The 22,943-nt window shown below is 43.2% G+C and overlaps 1 protein-coding gene across 5 annotated transcripts in view; it reads right to left on the bottom strand.

Annotated features, from left to right (window-relative positions):
- lyn (LYN proto-oncogene, Src family tyrosine kinase) overlaps positions 1–22,943 on the bottom strand; it is a 113,770-nt gene that overhangs the window by 80,771 nt on the left and 10,056 nt on the right. The window contains exons 2-5 of one of the 5 annotated variants that reach the window (XM_059646038.1): positions 20,407–20,522; positions 5,692–5,816; positions 4,185–4,239; positions 3,986–4,085 (exon numbers count right to left, since the gene is read on the bottom strand). In XM_059646038.1, coding sequence (XP_059502021.1) covers positions 3,986–4,085; positions 4,185–4,239; positions 5,692–5,816; positions 20,407–20,522 — 396 coding nt within the window. Of the gene's footprint in view, positions 1–3,985; positions 4,086–4,184; positions 4,240–5,691; positions 5,817–20,406; positions 20,523–22,943 lie in introns of those variants that run through there. The other 4 variants (XM_059646041.1, XM_059646040.1, XM_048529434.2 and 1 more) reach the window with 4 other exon arrangements.

Below are 22,943 nucleotides of genomic sequence, written 5' to 3' on the forward strand. Positions count from 1 at the left end.
CTGCAGTGCTAACCACTGAGCCACCATCTGCCCATTTATGGCTAGAAGTGTGAGCTTGTCATTTACTTATGAAAGGGTGGTAAGCTCTCAAATCTGGGTGCCAATTAAAGATCTTCTGGTTTGAAAGCAGTAGTGGCAGCTAAATGAGGAAGAGGGTGTATACATACTCCCTCTATAACAGTCTTAAAGTTTAAATGAAAATGGCTTTTGCGGCCAGACACCACTGCAGAGAGGTGGCATAGTGGTAATGTCACTGAACTAGCAATCCAGAGGTTTAGGCTGATATTCTGGGGTCATAGATTTGAATCCCATGGTGGCAAATGGTGAAATTCAAATTCAATAAACTGGTATAACAAGGTGCAGAGCTGGATGAACACAGCAGGCCAAGCAGCATCAGAGGAGCAGGAAGGCTGACGTTTCGGGCCTAGACCCTTCTTCAGAAGAAAAAAAACAATAAACAATTCCAGGAACCTGAAGGCAGAAAGGAAAATCCCAGTGGGCCTCATATCAACAAATCTTAACAGTCTACCTGCCACAGCACTTCCTGATCTAGTCTCAGCAAAAAGCCGTGGAGGAGTGGCAAGAAGCCATGGAAAAGGCACTTTTTAAAAGATATTTACTCAGCTGTTATCAGCATCAGCAGCACTTAAGGTCAAGCCCACTGTTTCAATATAACAATGAAAATAAACTAGCAATCTCCTGTGCTTTCCACAAATAATGCACCTTGTGTTGTAATTTTTCCTTTTACACCATGGTACTGGTACTGGTGAGATTGCTAAGTACAAAGTTGAATGATGGTAAATTATAAAATCCAGTTATTTATGATGCAATACATACAAAAGAGGCATACCTTTCCTGATTAAACGCAGACCACACAAATTGTATGACAGTTTACCCATGCTATTGTCACTGTATAGATGGCATGCAGAATACAGATGGTCATGGTTTACAACTGCAGCTCTTGTGGATGAATAGGAATAGTTGTGATATCTACGCCAATGCATGCATGGTTTCTCCCACTTATGATGCTATTGTCATGTCCCTGCTTCCTACCCCTCCCGACACACTAGTGGTAGGAGAAATCACATGTGTCAGCAAATGGAATGGATGCTGATTGGGCATGCGCAACTGCTCCTGCCTAATGATAGAAGATGACACAAAACTGGGTAGAAGGGTTAGCTGTGAGGAGGAGGAGGATGCTGAGATACTTTAGTGCAATTTGGACGATTTGAATGAGACAAATAGAAGGCAGATGAAGTATAATGTGGAAATATGAGATTATCTACGTTGGTAGCAAAAACAGACAGGCAGATTATTATCTGAATAGTACTAGATTGGGAAAAGAGAATGTGCAACAAGACCAGGTGGTCCTTCTGCACCAGTTGCTGAAAGTTCATGAGAGGATTTGCAAATGGGAGCACGGCTACCTTGCTGCAATTGTAGAGGACCTTGGTAAGACTACACCTAAAGTATTCTGTGCAGTTCTGGCCTCCTTATCTGGGGAAGGATATTCTGACTATGGAGAGCGCATCAGTAAGATGTACAGGCTGATTCCTGAGATGGTAGTGTTGAAACAGAAAGATCTAAGGGTACAGGTACGTAGTTCTTTGAAAGAGGTATATCATGTAGAACAGGGGGGGGTTAAGGTGTTTAGCACACTTGTCTTCATTGCTTATTGCATTGAGTGTAGGAATTGGGATGCCATGTTACTGTAGGACTGTTGAAGTACTGTGTATAGTGCTAGTTGCCCTGTTACAGGAAGGATGTTATTAAATTGGGGAGGGTTCAGAAAAGACTTAAGATGTTGCCAAGATTGGAAGGTTTGAGTTCTTAAGAGATGCTGGATAGCTGGATCTTTTTCACTGAAGTGTAGAAGGTTGAGGAGTGACCTTATAGGAGTTTATAATATCATGAGGGCACCAAAAAGGTGAGTAGCAAAAGGTCTTTTCCCTATCGTAGGGGAGTTCTAAACCAGAAGGCATATTTTTAAGGTGAGAGGAAAAAGTTTTGAAAGGGACCGGAGGGGCAGCATTTCCACACAGAGCATTTTCTTATGCAGAAAGAACTGCCAGACAATGCAGGCACAGTTACAACATTTAGAAGGCCTTTTGATAGGTATATGAATAGGACAGGTTTAGAGGGGTAAGGGCCAAATGCAGGAAAATTGACTTAATTTATGTTGAGAAATTTGGTCGGCATGAACATGTTGGACTGACGGGTCTGCCAGTGTTGCTTGACTGTATGATCCTATGGCAGGACTATTAGAAGAAGAGACATTGTATCATTTCAGACTAGCCTAACATCCCTCCTTAGATAAGGAGGTAAAAATTGTGCAGCTGTGCTCTCACCAAGGTCTTGTACTATTGCAGCAAGACAGTCTTGCTCCTGTACAGACATCCTGTCACTGTGAAAGCCAACATACCATTTGTCTTAGAGATAGTAGGAACTACAGATGCTGGAGAATCTGAGATAACAAGGTGTAGAGCTGGATGAACATAGCAGACCAAGCAGCATCTGAGGAGCAGGAAGGCTGATGTTTCGGGCCTAGGCCCTTCTTCAGAAATGGGGGAAGGGAAGGTGGTTCTGAAATAAATAGGGAGAGAGGGCAGGCAGATAGAAGATATCCATCTAGGAGGAAGGAAGGGCAGGTTAGGGATGTGGGGACAAGCTGGGCTGGTTTTGGGATGCGGAACAGAGAGGGAAGATTTTGAACCTTGAAGTTCACATTGATACGATTGGACTGCAGGGTTCCCAAGCCAAATATGAGGTGCTGATCCTACAATCTTTGGGTGGCATCATTGTGGCACAGCAGGAGGCCCAAGATGGACATGTCATCAGAGGAATGGGAGGGGAAGACGAAATGGTTCGCGACTGGGAGGTGCAGTTGTTTAGTGCGAACTGAGCATTAGTGTTTTGCAAAGTGGCCCCCAAGCTCCCGCTTGGCTTTCCCGATGTAGAGGAGGCCATGATGGGAACAGCAGATGCCCTATACCACATCAGCAGATGAGAAGAAGACTTGCTTGATGTGGTCTGATGTGCAAGATCTGCTTGGGGCCTGGGATGTGGGTGAGGGGGGAGGTGTAGAGGCAGGTGTAGCACTTTTTGTGGTTGTAGGGAAATGTGCTGGGTGTGGTGGGGCTGGAGGTGTGTGTGGAGCAGACAAGGGAGTCCTGGGGAGAATGGTCCATCCGGAAAGCAGGGAAGAGTGGGGAGGGAAAAATGTCTCTGGTGGTGGAGTTGGATTGCGGAATTGTCAGAGGATGATGCGTTGGATCCGGAGGTTGGTGGGGTGGTACGTGAGGGCGAGGGGGATTCTGTTTTGGTTGTTATTGCAGGGAGGTGGTGTGAGGGATTCCACTTGGGAACCTTGAAGCCCAATAGTATCAATGTGGGCTTCACAAGCTTCAAAATCTCTCCTCCCCCTACCGCATCCCAAAACCAGCCCAGCTTGTTCCTGCCTCCCTAACCTGTCCTTCCTCCCACCTATCCCCTCCTCCCACCTCAAGCCCCACCCCATCTCCTACCTACTCACCTCTTCCCGCCCCCTTGACCTGTTAATCCTCCCTGGACTGACCTATCTCCTCTCTAACTCCCCACCTTCACTCACCTTTACTGGCTCTATCCCTGCCTCTTTGAGATATCTGTCTCCTCTCCACCTATCTTCTCTTCTATCCATCTTCTACCTGCCTCCCCTTCTCTCCCTATTTATTTCAGAACCCCCTTCCCCTCCCCCATTTCTGAAGAAGGATCTAGGCCCGAAACATCAGCCTTCCTGCTCTACTGCTGCTGCTTGGCTTGCTGTGTTCATCCAGCTCTACACCTTGTTTTGCCATTTGCCTTCTTCATTGCCTGCTGCACTTGCATGCTTACTTTCTAATGTTTCTACAATGCAGTAGCAAAACAACTTCACTGAAGACTAACTAACCTAAACTGTGTATCAGTAGCTAATGAATTAGCGAGTGAAAGAGAAATATTAAATACTTACTCTTCAAGCACTTTCAACCTTTCTCCTTTTTTGAAGTTCAAGTCATCTGTATGGTTTCCTTCATAAGGATACAAAGCAATAACTATTTTGCCATCAGTCTCTGTCACATGAAAGTAGAAGGCAGGATGTTAATTTGAGTGCAAAATCAAAACAGAATGAATGTGTTTTTGAAATTATTCTAAGATCTTTGTCAGTTTACCTTCAAATTTCTGAAACTTCTGGCCAGGTAATAGATGAGAATCCTGGTTTGAACTCTGAAACAATCATATTTAAGTTGTCAATAATGTAAATATAAAAATATACATCATAATCTCACTTACATAACAATCTTCCTGATCCAGAATCACATTGATTCAAGAATTAAATATTCATGAGCTTTATTTCAATACATTGCAAGTTACCATCTCCCCACAAGCCCTAGTTACCGTTAAAAGATGAAGCATTAAAATATATGGGAGCACAACTGCAGATGCACAGGCTTAACCATTTTATCCATGTTGCATGTTGTAATTCAGCTGCAATTTGTCTTTGCCATTTCCCATATGTAATACGCAATTCACTTTGGAAAAGGCAGCTCAAGAAGAACATTTCAGCCTTGAAGAAAGTCTAGCACAGATTCAATAAAATAACATGGGGCTTAGCAGGTTCAGGCCTGGTTGTATACATATGGCTTGTATTTCCTTGACTATGGAAGATTGAAGGGTGAACTGACTGAGGTGAATAAAATGTTAAAAAGGATTTGATGAGGTAACTACAGAGAAACAATTTCTTCTGTTTGAAAAATCAAAAACACAGTAACATAATCTTGAAATTAGACTATTTCTTTCTGTCGGAAAATTAGTAAGATACTTTTATATTAAGGATAGTGGAAATCTACAATTGCCCATAGTAGACTGGACATCGTAGACCAAAAGACTGCAGATGCTGGAGCAATGAACTTCAGTTTCATGGAGACTTCAAGGACACGGGTTTGAGGTAGTAAAATAGAGTTGAATGAATAGATCAATAATGATTGAACTAAATTTTAGAACAAGTTCAAGAGATTGAATAACCTACTTCTGTTTTATGGTATCTAGGGAAACGAGATGCCAAGCCACAAAGAAAAAAGGTCCCCAATCCAAATGTTGGAGTAGAGTGGTGTAGTCAATTATTCCAAAGGCTACAGAAAGGTCACGGGGATGTAATTTATAACTGAGCTTAGGCAGTAATAAGATGAAAAGTTATCAAAATTATTTGGTAGATAATAATGGAGGTCAGTAGTGGAAGTTAATTTGTAAAAGCAGATGGATTGAGATTGATTACTTAATAAGGAGGGACAATGGTAGTTTCAAAATCCAAGGATGGGAATCGTCTCTGAGTAACACTTAGCATGGGGACTAAGGAACAAAGTGTTATGAATGTGACAGACTTAAAATTGAGGGATGAAAGAAACAGAGAGGGAAACAAACTTGAGCTGAGGGCATTGAGCTTTGAGGAGAGAAATATTTTAAGATGTAAATTGACTGTTTAATTTGATGTTCATAACATTTATTTAAAATAAAATACAATGACAGCTATTGGTGATAAAAAAAGTTCGTCAGATTTATTTTATTTACCAATCAGGAGTTTTAGATCATTGAATTGTAATCAGGACATGGTTTTGTAATAGATATCATGCATGTATCCAACTTTGTGCCATGAGGATTTCCCTTCATTTCACTACTTACTGGCACTTGTGTATTGGATGTGGGGTCTCGCACATAAATAGTTGGTTCAGATTTACGTACTGGTTTTTCCTTCAATTCCTTTGGCTCTTCAGTGGAGTTCTTCGATTTTATACATCCCATATTTTCTGAAAAAAACAACATTGTTAAAATTCTATAAAACTAATTTTTGTGATTATTACAAAATTGCTATGCACTCAACAATTATTCTAAAAAGGTTTACTATCACTCTTCCACGAACACGTTGCAGATGATATTTGCTTTGGTTAGTCATGGAACTCCAAGGAAAATGAAATTAAATTGAAGTTAAATAAGTTACTAGGCCACGAATTCTCAAAGATCATTTTATCTGTATTTCTATCTTAAAGACACTTCACTCAAAATTTCGGGAACCAAAGGTTTACCAGCTACAGTTATTCAAAAGCTTTTCCTGAGTCTGAGTCTATCAGCAGCAAGGGTGGGAGAGAAATGACCTGCTTGCAGGAGCAATTAAAATCTTCCACATGTACTTACACTACAGGTTGTAGGCTGTATAGAAATTTAAATCACCTGAGAGCCACCTGGGAGACAAGCTTGTTTAAGGAGGTGGACAGGAAAGTGAAGTTGAGGCCACAATCATATTGACAATACTATCAAATGGCAGAGCAAGCAAGCAGGGTTGAATGGCCCACTCCTAAGTGGTTTAAAAAGGTGTGGTTGACTTTAAGAATTAAATTTACTTGTAAATATTTCACATTACATTGGTTTAATTTCACTCATGCATCATTATTTATTGAGACCAGCTTAGTCAGACTGCTGGACATACTGGCATGCCTCATATTAATATTTACAAGAAAGTTAGGATATTTGCTTTATTGTAGCTAGTTACAGTTGTAGCTTTGTAGAGCCTGGAAACAGATCCTTCGGTCCAACTCGTCAATGCCAACTAGATATCCTAAATTAATCAGGACCAGTCCTAACGAAGGATTTCAGCTCGAAAAGTTGACTTCCCTGCTCGTCAGATATTGTCTGACCCGCTGTGCTTTTCCAGTTTCACATTTATTGACTTAGGTTATTCACCCTTTCCATGCCCCTCAAATGAAACAATGTTGTGCTTTTTAGGAACACTAAATTTTCATAGTGTCTGGTGTGGTATTTGCCACCCTATGGGACAATGTTGAACTTTCTGGTTCAGCTAACCCTCCCAAATACGCATTTTAAATGGTACTGTCCAAGATATGCTAGGATAACTGAAATGTCAGAGGTGAATTCAAATCCCTTAAAGAACATTACATGGACACACGTGGATAGCTTGACCTCCACTCTTTAAGCATTTAATTTTCTAACCTTCACTGATATTCCCCACTACATTGCACGTCCCTCTCCCCCACACCGCACTCACAATGCTGTGCCATTCTCACAGGCCTTTGACTGCACTGTCTGCCATCCTCTGGATCCTTCTGTCAGTCCTCTGTACCCAGTCCAGAACCTCTTCTCACCACTGATTTATCCTTGCGGACCCCAAGCCTCCAAAAAAGACTTAATTCTCTTGATCACCTCCTGTGTGCTTTGGAATTAAACAAGGAAAACCACTGACTTTACATATAATTGCATTAAGTCAGCTGGTGCAGATCACTTTTACATGGTTATGCACTGGGTGCCATACGAGTCTCCTACACTGCTGACAATATCCTCTGAACAGGATTTTATTAAAATCTATTTCACATGAAGAATATTCACGACATCCACAATGCATATGTATCAACCTACTGCAGACTGTATAATGCTCGATTCTACAATATGACGCTGGATTTATCTTTGTATTTCATCTCTTGTCAGGAAATCAACTTTTTGCATCCCACCAAGTTAACCCAGGACAGCATGGTGGCTCAGCATTTAGCACTGCTGCCTCACAGTGCTTAAGGACCTGGTTTGATTCCCACCTCGGGCGACTCTGTATGGAGTTTGCACATTCTCCCCACATCTCTGTGGGTTTTTGCCATTTGCTCCGGTTTCCTCCCACAGTCCAAAGACATTCAAGTCAGGTGGATTGGCCGTGCTAAATTGCCCATAGTATTCAGGGTTGTGGAGATTAGGTGGGTTACATGAAAAGAGAGTAGGGGGATGGGTCTGGATGGGATGCTCTTCAGAGGGTTGCTGCAAACCGGTTGGGTCGAAGGGCTTCTTTCCACACTGTAGGGATTCTGGTTTCATGAACTCACCTTTTTTCTACTTTTGCAGAGTCCATAAAATCTAGCACTTCCCTGTTCAATGTTTCAGTTGCAATTAGTTGCACATTAACCAAATTTAAAGTAGATTTGCAAAAAAGAAGTCAGTACTTAAATTATAAGATATATTCAGGACAATTATTTTCCCATTCTCGGCCATGATGCTTCTGAATTGGCATTAATTAAAAACATTCTGGCTTCCCATTGATGTGACCAAAGATGGTATGTGGTGCAAAAGGAATAGCACCACATAACCCTAAAATCAATGAACAGCCTTGCTCCTGTCCCAGAGGAAAGTGATCTCATGGAAAAATGTGACAGCTCAAAGTTGGCGCTATCATAAAAACATAATTCTGTGGATACTGAAAATCTGAAACAACACAGAGAATGCTGGAAAACTCATAGGTTTGTTAGCATCTGTGGAGAGGGAAAAAAGAGAGTTAAAGTTTCAAGTCCAATATGACTGTCCTTCATAGTTGGAGTCAATGTTGTGCTGTTGCATTCTTTTAAGCAAGTGCTGGGACTTTTTCTACCTGGAGGAATGCAGATCAGCTCATAAAACATGTACGTAACATAAATCACGCCCAATATTCTCTTCTGTATAAATGTCAATTGCTTATATATTTTTTCCCCCAAGACTTCTTTGAACGGAGCACAGCTAGGGTGAGAGGAGAATGTGTGCATTTTGCAGCAAAACTTATCATAATTATACAGAACAAGTTAGAGCAACCAGTAAAAACCAAGAAAGAACTATTGATGCTGTAAATCAGGAACAAAAACAGAAGTTGCTGGAAAAGCTCAGCAGGTCTGGCAGCATCTGTGAATATAAATCAGAGCTAATGTTTTGGGTCTGGTGACCGTTCCTCAGAATGTTCACTCTGATAGATCATTCAGTAGGTTATTTCCTGTCTGTCTTTTTTGTATGTTTGTACATCTGGAACTTGGTTTTCCTTTTGCACAGAATGAACGCTGGAAAACATTAGTACCTAAACACAATGTCTTGAGTTTGCACACTTTTAAAATGGGGAAGTCACAAGCAGCAAGCTTTGAAGTTGTCTATTGAAATTAGATATATTCCAACTTATTAAAAGTTGAAGCTCATTCCCTCCTTCAAAGTGGAGCAATAATGGTCAACAGTCTCATTCCAGTCTCAATAACGTTATGACTTTGTAAATCACAGCCCAAAGAAGGAAGGGAGGTTGGAGTTTATTAGCACACCGACTGGAAAATCATGATAGGGAAGAAATCAACAGCACACTCCTGCTGCTGGAGACACAAAGGTCAACTTGGATGGAATGCTTTAAATAACAGACCCTGGCAAACAGCCCTGAACTGGAAACAAAAAGAGCAATGATTCAAGGCAGTTATTAATACTGAAAAACAACTTTAATGCCAAAAATTAGCAAATGAGTCCATAAAAATGTGGTTAACTTCTTTTTGAGCTAAGTGAATAATGCTTGCTTCAACTTTAGCAAACAAAATGTCAGTGAAATTGTTATTTGTATCTTTTCTCTGCTCCCCAACCATTTCTATTTGCATTCAAAATGATTGAAGAATCACATTCCACAAGACCGGGGCCCTGACTAACTCCCTTAGCTGGCAGAAATGGGGCTTGGAGAGGTTAAAATAAAGCCAGACATTTACTCCTTCTGATTTCTTAGTGAGTCCAGATTTTAACTGCTCAGAAGAAAGCACCAGGACCTCTAAATATCCAAACGCTCAGGATCCAGAGGGTAAACAGAAAATGGCAGGAAAGTACTCTGAAAAAGGCAACCTCCTTTCTCTCTCCCTCCATGTAAGAGAAGTAACAAAAAAAATTGGAAGGTATTAACTATCCTCCACTCACCAGTTGCATAGGTGCCACTGCCTCCAAAACAGTGACAGACACTGAACAGTTTTGTGCCAACTGCCATGTGTCTGCAGTAAAGAACAGAAAGGACTTGGAAAAAATATGAGAGACAGAGAAGTGAACAGCGAAGATGATTACATCGGAATACAATGGGATTTTGATCAGATGGGCCAATGAGCGGCTGATGGTGTTTAATTTAGATAAAGGTGAGGTGCTGCATTTTGGAAAGGCACGTCAGGGCAGGATTTATATAATTAATGGTAAGATCCTGGGGAGTGTTGCTGAACAAAATCACCTTGGAGTGCAGATTCATAGTTCTTTGGAAGTGGAGTCAAGGATGTAGACAGGATAGTGAAGAAGGCATTTAGTTTTTGTTGCCTTTATTGGTCAGTGCATTGAATGCAAGAGTTGGGAAGTCATGTTGTGGCTATGGAAGACTTTGGTTAGGCCACTTTTGGAATACTGTGTGCAATTCTGGTCTCCCTGCTTTAGGGAGGATGTTGTGAAACTTGAAAGAGTTCAGAAAAGATTTACAAGGATGTGGCAGGGTTGGAAGGTTTGAGCTTTAGGGAGAGGCTGAATAGGCTAGGGCTATAATCCCTGAAGCATTGTAGACTGTGTGGTGACCTTATCGAGGTTTATAAAATCTTGAGGAGCCTGGATAGGGTAAATGGACAAGGTCTTTTTCCCAGGATAGGGGAGTCCAAAACTTGAGAGCATGGGTTGAGGCGGAGAGGGGAAAGATTTACAAAGGGATCTAAAGGGAAACTTTTTCATGCAGAGGGTGGTGTATGTATGGAATGAGCGGCCAGAGGAAGTGGTAATGGCTGGTACAATTACAACATTTAAAAGGCATTTACACGGATATAGACCTAATACTGGCAAAATAGGTTAGATTTATTTAGGATACCTGGTCAGCACGCATGAGTGGACTGAAGGGTCTATTCCCATGCTGAATATCTCTATGACTCTATCAGAAGCACTTGGAAGAAGCAAAAAGATGCATCATTGAATCCTGTGGACTGACGGTATTAAACTGCGATTCCCTTCTATTTTTTTTCTTCACCTGTAACATTTATTTTATTTTTGTTGTATGTCTGCTTGGGTGCAAAAGGCATGGAGTTTTATTTTAGAAGAGTTACAATTTAATAATTCATATTTTATTTGCTTGTGGTTAGAACTAATTGATCTGTTGTAAATTTGAGCTTCTTGCTCATTCTGGAAACATGTTCAGTAATTTCTGTTAACCTGATGGGGCAATTTGATTAAATCTGTAACTTGTATGACAAATCAGGAATAGCGAGCTTGAGCATCAGTGCTTTCCCAAATGGATCATTGTAGGAGTTAAATAGTAGAGTTGGCTGTGGAATTGAGAGAGGACAGGTTATAGGAAAATAAGAGAATGTCTTTTTTTAAAAAAAAAGACACATGATCTCCACATCCAATTTGAACAGACAAATAAAAGGTGCAGTTTTACATTTCCAAAAATGCAACAAACCCTTTTACCAAATTTATATTTAATGTTGAAGTCTTGGAATGATGTTTGAACCAGCTGAGTGAATAATTTCTTTAATTATCTATGGTGCAACTGGAGATTCAAAAGTTCACTTGTACTGGAGGACAGTGCACCAAGTAGACAAATCTCCATAGGAAAGGAAGCTTCAAACCTTAAGTTAAACAGATATTGGAACATCTCAATTAGAAACTAAAACTCTGAAAGACCATCTGTGTGAAGCATTCCTGGACCAGACTCTTCACACCTTGATCAGAGATAATGGGAACTGCAGATGCTGGAGAATCCGAGATAACAAAGTGCGGAGCTGGATGAGCACAGCAGGCCAAGCAGCATCTTAGGAGCACAAAAGCTGATGTTTCGGGCCTAGACCCTTCACCAGAAAAGGGGGATGGGGAGAGGATTCTGAAATAAATAGGGAGAGAAAGGGAGGCAGACCAAAGATGGGGAGAAAAGAAGATAGGTGGAGAGAACTGTATAGTGGGAAAGGAGGGAGGGGATAGATCAGTCCGAGGAGGATGGACAGGTCAAGGGGGCAGGATGAGGTTAGTAGGTAGGAAATGGAGGTGTGGCTTGAGGTGGGAGGAAGGGATGGGTGAGAGGAAGAACAGGTTAGGGAGGCGGGGACGAGCTGGGCTGGTTTTGGGATGCAGTGGGGGAAGGGGAGATTTTGAAGCTTGTGAAGTCCACATTGGTACCATTGGTCTGCAGGGTTCCCAAGCAGAATATGAGTTGCTGTTCCTGCAACCTACGGGTGGCATCAGTATGGCACTACAGGAGGCCCAGGATGGACATGTCGTCTCAGGATTGGGAGGGGAAGTTAAAATGGTTCGTGACTGGGAGTGCAGTTGCTTATTGCGAACCGAGTGTAGGGATTCTGCAAAGCGGTCCCCAAGCCTCCGCTTGATTTCCCCAATCTAGAGAAAGCCACAACAGGTACAGCGGATGCAATATACCACATTGGTGGATGAGCAGGTGAACGTCTGCTTGATGTGGAAATTCATCTTGGGGCCTGGGATGTGGGTGAGGGAGGTGGTGTGGGTGCAAGAGTAGTACTTCCTGCGGTTGCAGGGGAAAGTGCCGGGTGAGATGGGGTTGGAGGTGAGTGTGGAGTGCACAAGGGAGTCGCGGAGAGAGTGGTCTCTCCGGAAGGCAGACAAGGGTGGGGATGGAAAAATGTCTTTAGTGTGGGGCTACAATCCGACCCTCCCACCCCCCCACCCCCGCACCCCAAAACATCAGCTTTTGTGCTCCTAAGATGCTGCTTGGCCTGCTGTGTTCATCCAGCTCCACACTTTGCTATCTCTTCACACATTGATTTTCTATTTGACAGCGAGCTGAGTACATATCTGTTAAATTACAAAAAGGACAAGCAGGCTGAAATTTTAAACAGCAGAAGATTTATTATGGTGCCATTTACTCTGCAGACAGCAAGGTCAGACTAAGCTATTTTCCACCCAAAATAGCCAATAATGTAATTATTACATGACATGATTGGACTCAACGTGATACTCCAACGTACTTACACAAATATACAACAATATCCTCTGTTACAGCATCTGGTCTACTTCCAACTTGTTCATACTAGCTGACCTTCCACCTGCAACCCTGCATAATACTTAGGTATCCAAACATGCAATAAATTCTTTTCTCCCCATACCTAGCATGTCTACATGGCTTACATTGAACTAGAGCTGACCCACATAAAATTCAAACTCTTGTCTGGAAATTCTTCATTGATCTCATGACTTCCTGGTTTGGATCTTTGTCAGTCATTTGGGAAACAGAACTTATTTCCAGATTCCTACCCTCATTTCTGTTTCCAAAAATTTTTGCTGGTGTGAGAAATGAGCGTGAACAGCAGCACAAAGAGCAATCCTGCCATTGTTGCTGTTTTGCAGGTGTGGGACATATAAGCCTCTACACAATTTTACTGGAACTGAGCACCAGCAAAGAAGTATAGTTTAAACCTTTCAGAAACACAGAGGAGCGGGTGTATAAAGTTCTAAAAGGGGAGGGCGAACAGCCAGAAATCATGTTACATATTGGCACAAATGATATAGCCAGAAATAGGTTTGAGGATATAAAAAGTGATTTCAGGGAGTTAGGATGGAAGCTGCAGAGCAGGACGAACAGAGTAGTGTTCTCTGGTTTACTACCGGTGCCACGAGATAGCGAGGTGAGGAACAGGGAGCGGGCGCAGCTGAACACGTGGCTACGCAGCTGGTGTAGGAGGGAGGGCTTCAGATATGTTGATAATTGGGATGCCTTCTGGGGAAGGTGGGACCTGTACAAGAAGGACGGGTTGCATCTGAACTGGAAGGGGACCAATGTCCTGGGTGGAAGGTTTGCTCGAGTAGTTCGAGAGGGTTTAAACTAGTATGGCAGGGGGGTGGGAACCTGAGCTGTATACCAGAGGTGAGCGTTGATGCAGGTGAGGCAGTAGCAAGAGGTAGACCAGCTAGTGGGAAGGATTTTCCTGGGAAGGAACCAAGGGATCGGTTAAAGTGTGTTTGCTTCAATGCAAGGAGTATCAGGAATAAAAGTGATGAACTTAGAGCATGGATCAGTACCTGGTGCTATGATGTTGTGGCCATAACAGAGACATGGGTTTCTCATGGGCAGGAATGGTTGCTGGATGTTCCAGGGTTTAGAACATTTAAAAAGAATAGGGAGGGGGGAAAAAGAGGAGGGGGTGTAGCACTACTAATCAGAGAGGGTATCACAGCTACAGAAGCTTCCTTTGTCGAGGGAGATCTGCCTACTGAGTCAGTATGGGTGGAAATTAGGAACAGCAAGGGAGTAGTCACCTCGTTAGGGGTTTACTACAGACCCCCCAATAGCAGCAGGGAGATTGAAGAAAGCATAGGTCGACAGATTTTGGAAAAGTGTGCACGCAGTAGGGTTGTTGTAATGGGTGACTTTAACTTTCCCAATATTGATTGGAACCTCCTTCGAGCAGAAGATTTGAATGGAGCTGTTTTTGTAAGGTGTGTTCAGGAGGGTTTCCTAACGCAGTACGTTGACAGGCCGACGAGGGGAGAGGCCATTCTAGACTTGGTGCTCGGAAACGAGCCGGGGCAGGTATCAGATCTTGTGGTGGGAGAGCATTTTGGTGATAGTGACCATAACTGCCTCACATTCTACATAGCTATGGAGAAGGAGAGGATTAGGCAGAATGGGAGGATATTTAATTGGGGAAGAGGAAACTATGATGCGATTAGACATGAGTTAGGAAGCATGGACTGGGAGCAGTTGTTCCATGGTAAGGGAACTATAGACATGTGGAGACGGTTTAAGGAACAGTTGTTGGGAGTGATGAGTAAATATGTCCCTCTGAGACAGGCAAGAAGGGGTAAGATTAAGGAACCTTGGATGACGAGAGCGGTGGAGCTTCTAGTGAAAAGGAAGAAGGTAGCTTACATAAGGTGGAGGAAGCTAGGGTCAAGTTCAGCTAGAGAGGATTACATGCAGGCAAGGAAGGAGCTCAAAAATGGTCGGAGGAGAGCCAGGAGGGGGCACGAGAAAGGCTTGGCAGAAGGAATCCGGGAAAACGCAAAGGCATTTTACACTTACGTGAGGAATAAGAGAATGGTCAAAGAAAGAGTAGGGCCGATCAGGGATAGCATAGGGAACTTGTGTGTGGAGCCTGAGGAGGTAGGGGAAGCCCTAAATGAGTTTTTTGCTTCTGTCTTTACGAAAGAAACGAACTTTGTAGTGAATGAAACCTTTGAAGAGCAGGTGTGCATGCTGGAATGGATAGAGATAGACGAAGCTGATGTGCTGAAAATTTTGTCCAACATTAAGATTGACAAGTCGCCAGGCCCGGATCAGATTTGTCCTCGGCTGCTTTGGGAAGTGAGAAATGCAATTGCTTCGCCACTTGCGAAGATCTTTGCATCCTCGCTCTCCACGGGAGTCGTACCTGAGGACTGGAGAGAGGCAAATGTAATTCCTCTCTTCAAGAAAGGAAATAGGGAAATCCCCGGCAATTATAGACCGGTAAGTCTCACGTCTGTCGTCTGCAAGGTGTTAGAAAGGATTCTGAGGGATAAGATTTATGACCATCTGGAAGAGCATGGCTTGATCAAATACAGTCAACACGGCTTTGTGAGGGGTAGGTCATGCCTTACAAACCTTATCGAGTTTTTTGAGGATGTGACTAGAAAAGTTGATGAGGGTCGAGCTGTGGATGTGGTGTATATGGACTTCAGTAAGGCATTTGATAAGGTTCCCCATGGTAGGCTCATTCAGAAGGTCAGGAGGAATGGGATACAGGGGAACTTAGCTGCTTGGATACAGAATTGGCTGGCCAACAGAAGACAGCGAGTGGTAGTAGAAGGAAAATATTCTGCCTGGAAGTCAGTGGTGAGTGGAGTTCCACAGGGCTCTGTCCTTGGGCCTCTACTGTTTGTAATTTTTATTAATGACTTGGACGAGGGAATTGAAGGATGGGTCAGCAAGTTTGCAGACGACACCAAGGTCGGAGGTGTCGTTGACAGTGTAGAGGGCTGTTGTAGGCTGCAGCGTGACATTGACAGGATGCAGAGATGGGCTGAGAGGTGGCAGATGGAGTTCAACCTGGATAAATGCGAGGTGATGCATTTTGGAAGGTCGAATTTGAAAGCTGAGTACAGGATTAAGGATAGGATTCTTGGCAGCGTGGAGGAACAGAGGGATCTTGGTGTGCAGATACATAGATCCCTTAAAATGGCCACCCAAGTGGACAGAGTTGTTAAGAAAGCATATGGTGTTTTGGCTTTCATTAACAGGGGGATTGAGTTTAAGAGTCGTGAGATCTTGTTGCAGCTCTATAAAGCTTTGGTTAGACCGCACTTGGAATACTGCGTCCAGTTCTGGGCGCCCTATTATAGGAAAGATGTGGATGCTTTGGAGAGGGTTCAGAGGAGGTTTACCAGGATGCTGCCTGGACTGGAGGGCTTATCTTATGAAGAGAGGTTGACTGAGCTCGGTCTCTTTTCATTGGAGAAAAGGAGGAGGAGAGGGGACCTAATTGAGGTATACAAGATAATGAGAGGCATAGATAGAGTTGATAGCCAGAGACTATTTCCCAGGGCAGAAATGGCTAGCACGAGGGGTCATAGTTTTAAGCTGGTTGGTGGAAAGTATAGAGGGGATGTCAGAGGCAGGTTCTTTACGCAGAGAGTTGTGGGAGCATGGAATGCGTTGCCAGCAGCAGTTGTGGAAGCAAGGTCATTGGGGTCATTTAAGAGACTGCTGGACATGTATACGGTCACAGAAATTTGAGGGTGCATACATGAGGATCAATGGTCGGCACAACATTGTGGGCTGAAGGGCCTGTTCTGTGCTGTACGGTTCTATGTTCTATGTTCTATGTTCTATGAGCCTTTAGTTCAAGTGGACAGCTTGAAACAAAAACGAAAATATCCAATTAACATTCCCATTGAAACATGTTAGATTAGATTCCTGCAGTGTGGAAACAGGCCCTTCGGCCCAACAAGTCCACACCGCCACTTGAAGCATCCCACCCAAACCCATCCCCCTATAACCCACACACCCCTGAACACTACAGGCAATTTAGCATGGCCGATCCACCTAGCCTGCACATCTTTGGACTGTGGGATGAAACCCACGCAGACATGGGGAGAATGTGCAAACTCCACACAGACTGTCACCCAAGGTTGGAATCGAACCCGGGTCCCTGGAGCTGCGAGGCTGCAGTGCTAACCACTGAGCCACTGTGCCTCCTTTTACTTTCTCAAGGCTATCAATCAATCATCACAGCTTTTCACAGTCTCTTTGCTCCCACAACAGTGATAGAGACCACTCGTCCTCATCTACCACTCTACCAGCATCCGCATCCAAAAGATTATTAACCGCCATTTCCACCACCTCCAGCCACCTTCAGACAAATATTCTCCTTCCCTCCCTTGCCAGTCTTCCACAGGGATCGTTCCCTCCAAGACACGTTGGTGCACTTGTCCTGCACTCCCATTGTGCATTCTTATGTAGTCATACAAAGTGTAACACCTGCTCATTGACTTCCTCACTCCTCACTACTTCCAGGCACACCGTCCAGGTGAATACTTACCTGCAATTCACAGTTCACAATGTGGTCTCCTCTATACTGGGGAGACAAACTGCAAACTGGGCAACCACTTTGTAGAATACCAGCTGCAAAAATGAGTCTTAGCTCCTAGATTGCCTGCCACTTCAACACACCTCCTCTGGCAGTGCTTCAGTAATGCTCAGCACAAAGTGAAAGAACATCTTATTTCCGGCTGGGGAACTATGCAGTCATTTGAATTTAATATCAAGTTCAACAATTTTAGGGCTTGAATGCTTTGTCCCATGCACTTATGCCCTCCCTACATATGAGGTGTTGTCATCACATGGGCTGCAACACAAACAACCCATTGGCAGTTACTAATGGTCTCCATTAGTAGCAATCAATTCTCCCAGGCTGACTTTTATCAATTCTTTCGTCCACCCATTGTGTACTCCATCTTCACTTATTGTACCCCCTCCTCACACCCCTTTCTTAGCATATATACCAACATTTTTCCAGCTACAATAAGTTCTGAAGAAAGGTCACTGGACCCAAAACATTAATTCTGCTGTCCCTCCAAAGATGCTGCCAGATCTGCTGAGTTTTCCCAGCAATTTCTGCTTTCGTCACAGCACTTCACATTATTTGTCAGAAGTTTTCATCCACTGTAGACTTCTTAAATCATGTCTAAGTAAACACACAGGAAGAGAGAAAAGTTCTTGAAAGAAATAGCATGTAAGGTAATAGATATGCCAGTTATACAAAGTTTTCCCTCTCTGCAGCTGTGTAACTGTTGGCTTGTTGAGATCCAAGTGGAACTGCCCGTTCTTGGAGCTCAGCCAAGTATTTATATCTGAAAGAAAAGCTGTTTTCTCCGCCCGCCTCATCAAACCTCCTTCATCCCAGCATTAGTAGCATTGCTGAAGATGACACTCGAAGGTTGCAGGAACAGCAACTCATATTCTGCTTGGGAACCCTGCACCCCAATGGTTTCAATGTGGACTTCACCAGCTTCAAAATCTCCCCTTCCCCCACTGCATCCCAAAACCAGCCCAGTTCGTCCCCTCCCCCTACTGCATCACACAACCAGCCCAGCTCTTCCCCTCCCCCCCACTGCATCCCAAAACCAGCCCAGCCTGTCTCTGCCTCCCTAACCTGTTCTTCCTCTCACCCATCCCTTCCTCCCACCCCAAGCCGCAACTCCATTTCCTACCTACTAACCTCATCCCACCTCCTTGACCTGTCCGTCTTCCCTGGACTGACTTATCCTCTCCCTACCTCCCTACCTATACTCTCCTCTCCACCTATCTTCTTTTCTCTCCATCTTCGGTCCGCCTCCCCCTCTCTCCCTATTTATTTCAGAACCCTCACCCCATCCCCCTCTCTGATGAAAGGTCTAGGCCTGAAACGTCAGCTTTTGTGCTCCTGAGATGCTGCTTGGCCTGCTGTGTTCATCCAGCTTCACACTTTATTATCTTAGTAGAATTGCTGTCAGTTGTCCAGGCCAGAACCATTGGAATTCCCCCATCCACCTGTCCACATTTCAACTGTTTTCTAATCCTTTAATGTTTTGTTCAAAACCAAACTCTGGTCCCCTTTTCTGATACCAAAATACTAATTCTAATTCTAATACTAATACCTACTGCCAAATTTTGTCTGATAATATTCCTGTGACCTGCCTGGGAAATTTTAGGATGTTACAGATATTGCATAAACACACATTAACATAAAGACAATAGTGCCAAATAATTTTAGAACAAAACTAATGAGTTCAATCATAATAAAAAAAAGGAGAGACTCAACCCAGACATGCTTATTTTATATAGGGGCTTCAGAAGATGTAGAACCAGTTTATATTTATGACTTCTAGACTGAAAATACATGAGGATTATAATAAATCATGTGATTAAAATGAAACAACCAGTTATAGATGGAGTTCTTAGGATTCCTACACTGTGTAAATAGGCCATTTGGCTCAACAAGTCCACACCGTCCCTTTGAACAGCATCCCACCTGGGCCCATCTCCCTATCCTTTCCCTGTAACCCTGGACACTATGGGCAATTTGGCATAGCTACTCTACCTAACTTGCACATCTTTGGACTGTGGGAGGAAACTGGACCATCCGGAGGAAACCCACACAAACACGGAGAGAATGTGCAAATTCCACACAGATAGCGGCCAGAGGGTGAAATCAAATGTATGTGCTTGGCACTGTGAAGCAGCAGTGCTAACCACTGAACCACCATGCTGCCTTATAACAAATCAGAATTTCCGGGTGGAGTTATTGTGGAACGATGTCTATTGCCTCTATCTCATCAAATTCTTTTTCAATTATTTAACCGGGTACATGTTAATTGAAGGTATCAAATTAGATTTTATCAGCTCTCTAGAAAAAGGTTAAGAGACAAAAGGTCTCAAAATGGCAGTGGAAGGTTTTAGGAGGACAGCTGTGTATCATCCTGTCACCCAGATATTCTCAGGAGAGAGAATATCAGCCAGTTGGTCACTCAGTGACTGGAGGTGTGCAAACAATTATTATTCCCAACTGAGAGCTACATCCTGCCTCACCAGCACTGGGAGGGGTCACCAGCACATAGGAAGACCACCAGTTAAATGTTGGAGCCTCCTAATGGGTTTATGAATGGGATGGAAGGTCCCTGATGTGTTGACCACACCCTGTCACCAGGTGACTGCTACTAGGGAGTGTATCCAAGTTAGTCCCACCCTGGCACGTTAATCGTTTTAAAAAAATTCAGCTTGCCTTTGAGAGCAGTTCAACATGGAAATCTCTCTTTTGCCAGTAGCATCAGCAGTGGCTACATCCATCAGCGATAGTATACATCGACTTCTGATAACTCTGGCAGCCTTGGGAGATGGGCGGCCATCCTCATTTGGACTGTTGTCCTAGCAGTGGCCTCTTAATTGACCACTGGTAAAATGCCACACAGGATCCCTGCCTCTTGCCTAAAGGGTTAGGGGCCCATTCTTGGTGCTAGCAGTTGGACTTCTTAGCTTTTTAAAAAATTCTAGCTACAGGGTCTGACTTTATCGCATTTTAGTCATGTATCTGATTAATATTTTGTGTAAAGTAAAACATCAAGGGTTGTTTGACTAACCTTGGATTTTTTTTTGAGGAAACAAAATGGTAAGATTCTTAGTGGTGTAGATGAGCAGAGAGATTTCGGTGTCCATGTACACAGATCCTTGAAAGTTGCCACCCAGGTTGACAGGGCTGTTAAGAAGGCATACAGTGTTTTAGCTCTTATTAATAGAGGGATTGAGTTCCAGAACCAAGAGGTTATGGTGAAGCTGTACAAAACTCTGGCGCGGCCGCACTTGGAGTATTATGTACAGTTCTGGTCACTGCATTATAAGAAGGATGTGGAAGCTTTGGAAAGGGTGCAGAGGAGATTTACTAGGATGTTGCCTGGTATGGAGGGAAGGTCTTATGAGGAAAGGCTGAGGGACTTGAGGCTGTTTTCATTAGAGAGAAGAAGGTTGAGAGATGACTTAATTGAAACATATAAAATAATCAGAGGGTTAGATAGGGTCGATAGGGAGAGCCTTTTTCCTAGGATGGTGACGGCGAGCACGAGGGGGCATAGCTTTAAATTGAGGGGTGAAAGATGTAGGACAGATGTCAGAGGTAGTTTCTTTACTCAGAGAGTAGTAAGGGAATGGAACGCTTTGCCTGCAACGGTAGTAGATTCGCCAACTTTAGGTACATTTAAGTCATCATTGGATAAGCATATGGATGTACGTGGAATAGTGTAGGTTAGATGGGCTTGAGATCGGTATGACAGGTTGGCACAACATCGAGGGCTGAGGGCCTGTACTGTTCTATGTTCTCTGTTCAGTTAAACATGAATAGGTCTCATGACATAATAGTTCCACATGATAGTACAGGTAAACTTTCAAAAGGCCTTCTGGAAATGAGACGAAAGACTCCGTTAGCAATTAAGGTACGTGGATATCAACACACAAATGCAGATTCATTGATGGTAATGCTAATCCTATTGAACTTCAAAATAGGTGGTCATTATTTGTCACTTAAAATGGGTCTGTAATGAGGCCAGGAGCTGAAAGGGCTTGGTTGAATCCAAAATGAATGGCAGTAAGCAGGTTATTGCAGAGCCAATACTGCTTGACAACACTGTTGACACTCCCATCCAACACTTTGATAGGGTGGTAATTGGCTATGTTGGATTTGTCCTGCATTTTGTGGACAGGATATATTTGGATTATTTTCCATACTGATGGGTAGATACCAGTGCTGTAGCTGCACCGAAATACCTAGGGTCCAGTAAACTCAAGAGCACAATTCTTTTGTACTTTGCCAGAATACTGTTAAAGACTATATCCTTTGCAGTATCCAGTAGCTTCAGCCATTTCTTGAGCTTACATGGAGTGCATCAAATTAAAGACTTGTATTTGTGATGCTGAAGACCTCAGGAAGAAGCCAAAATGGATCACCCACTAGGCAATTCTGAGTGAGAATGGCTGTAAATGCCCCAGTTGTGACAGCGCAGTAAATCTCATTCAGCAGAAATGGCTTTAGATTCTTGAGTACTTACTCTGAATTTCCCATTCTTCACTCCTATATTCTCCATGGGAAAAATATTAACTTGACAAAAACACATTTAAGCAGGTCACGAACCCACTTGTTCTGTTAATGGTCATTACCATGGCTATTTAACATAACATTAACATTCTGTTTCGAATCAGAGTGAGGGCAGGCAGGATGATGTCCTGGAAACAACTTGTACATGGATTCCCGTGTCTTCAGCAACCACAGCATTACAAAGCAAGGTCAAAGGAGGATGCTTTTGGTGTTTCTGTCTCTTACTTGGATTTGTTGCCGTGGGACCGGTGGTGGCGGTGGGGGGAGCGGTGGTGGTGAAGTTGGGTGATATTAGTCAAGGACTGAAGAAAGAGGGCAGCCTCTCCAACTAAGCAGATGGTCAAGGAAGTGAACAGTTCAAGGAATCCTCTGCTAAGAGCCCGAGACTTTCAAGGAATTCATCTGAGCAAAAGAGTGTGTCAAAACTCTTCAGATATTTCTGATATTCCCAGCATTTCCCTGCCCAGCATTCCTCAAACCAAATACCTCATCTTGTAAGAGATCACTCGTTCCCATCTGGGTAGCCAACATGCATTCATTTCTGTATCATGTTACACCAAGCTCACACAGTCACAATTCACACAGGTTCATACTTTCTGATCCATACAGTCCATTATTTACAACTCTCTGCTTTCTCTCCTTATAGAGAAGAGAAAAGAAATCCAAGGAGAGGAAGGGTATGGGGATCTTCAGTGATAGTCTCCTTGATGGTTGCTGGTAATACCAGCCTAATTGGTCCACTGGCAGGGAGGATTTGTTCCAAGAGGCTGATGGCAATGATTTGCTTATGAATGCTTGATTCTCAAGTAACTGGTGTTATACAAAGTAAAAAACAACACATTCTAAACCTGTAGACTGTTTAAGGGGTCTCATTTCTTTGGAGTTGGAGCTCCATGTTCAAATCCTCCATAATGTAAAACAAGAAGTGGCTAAGGAGAAGGAAGCTGATGTTGTTCTTGCTATTGCTCATCTTTTTCCATATCAGAGGTCTGATGTAGACTTGCATAAGCTGATCCCATATTCATAGAATCT

The sequence above is a fragment of the Stegostoma tigrinum genome, chromosome 5 (genome assembly GCF_030684315.1).
Source record: "Stegostoma tigrinum isolate sSteTig4 chromosome 5, sSteTig4.hap1, whole genome shotgun sequence".
Lineage (NCBI taxonomy): Eukaryota > Metazoa > Chordata > Chondrichthyes > Orectolobiformes > Stegostomatidae > Stegostoma > Stegostoma tigrinum.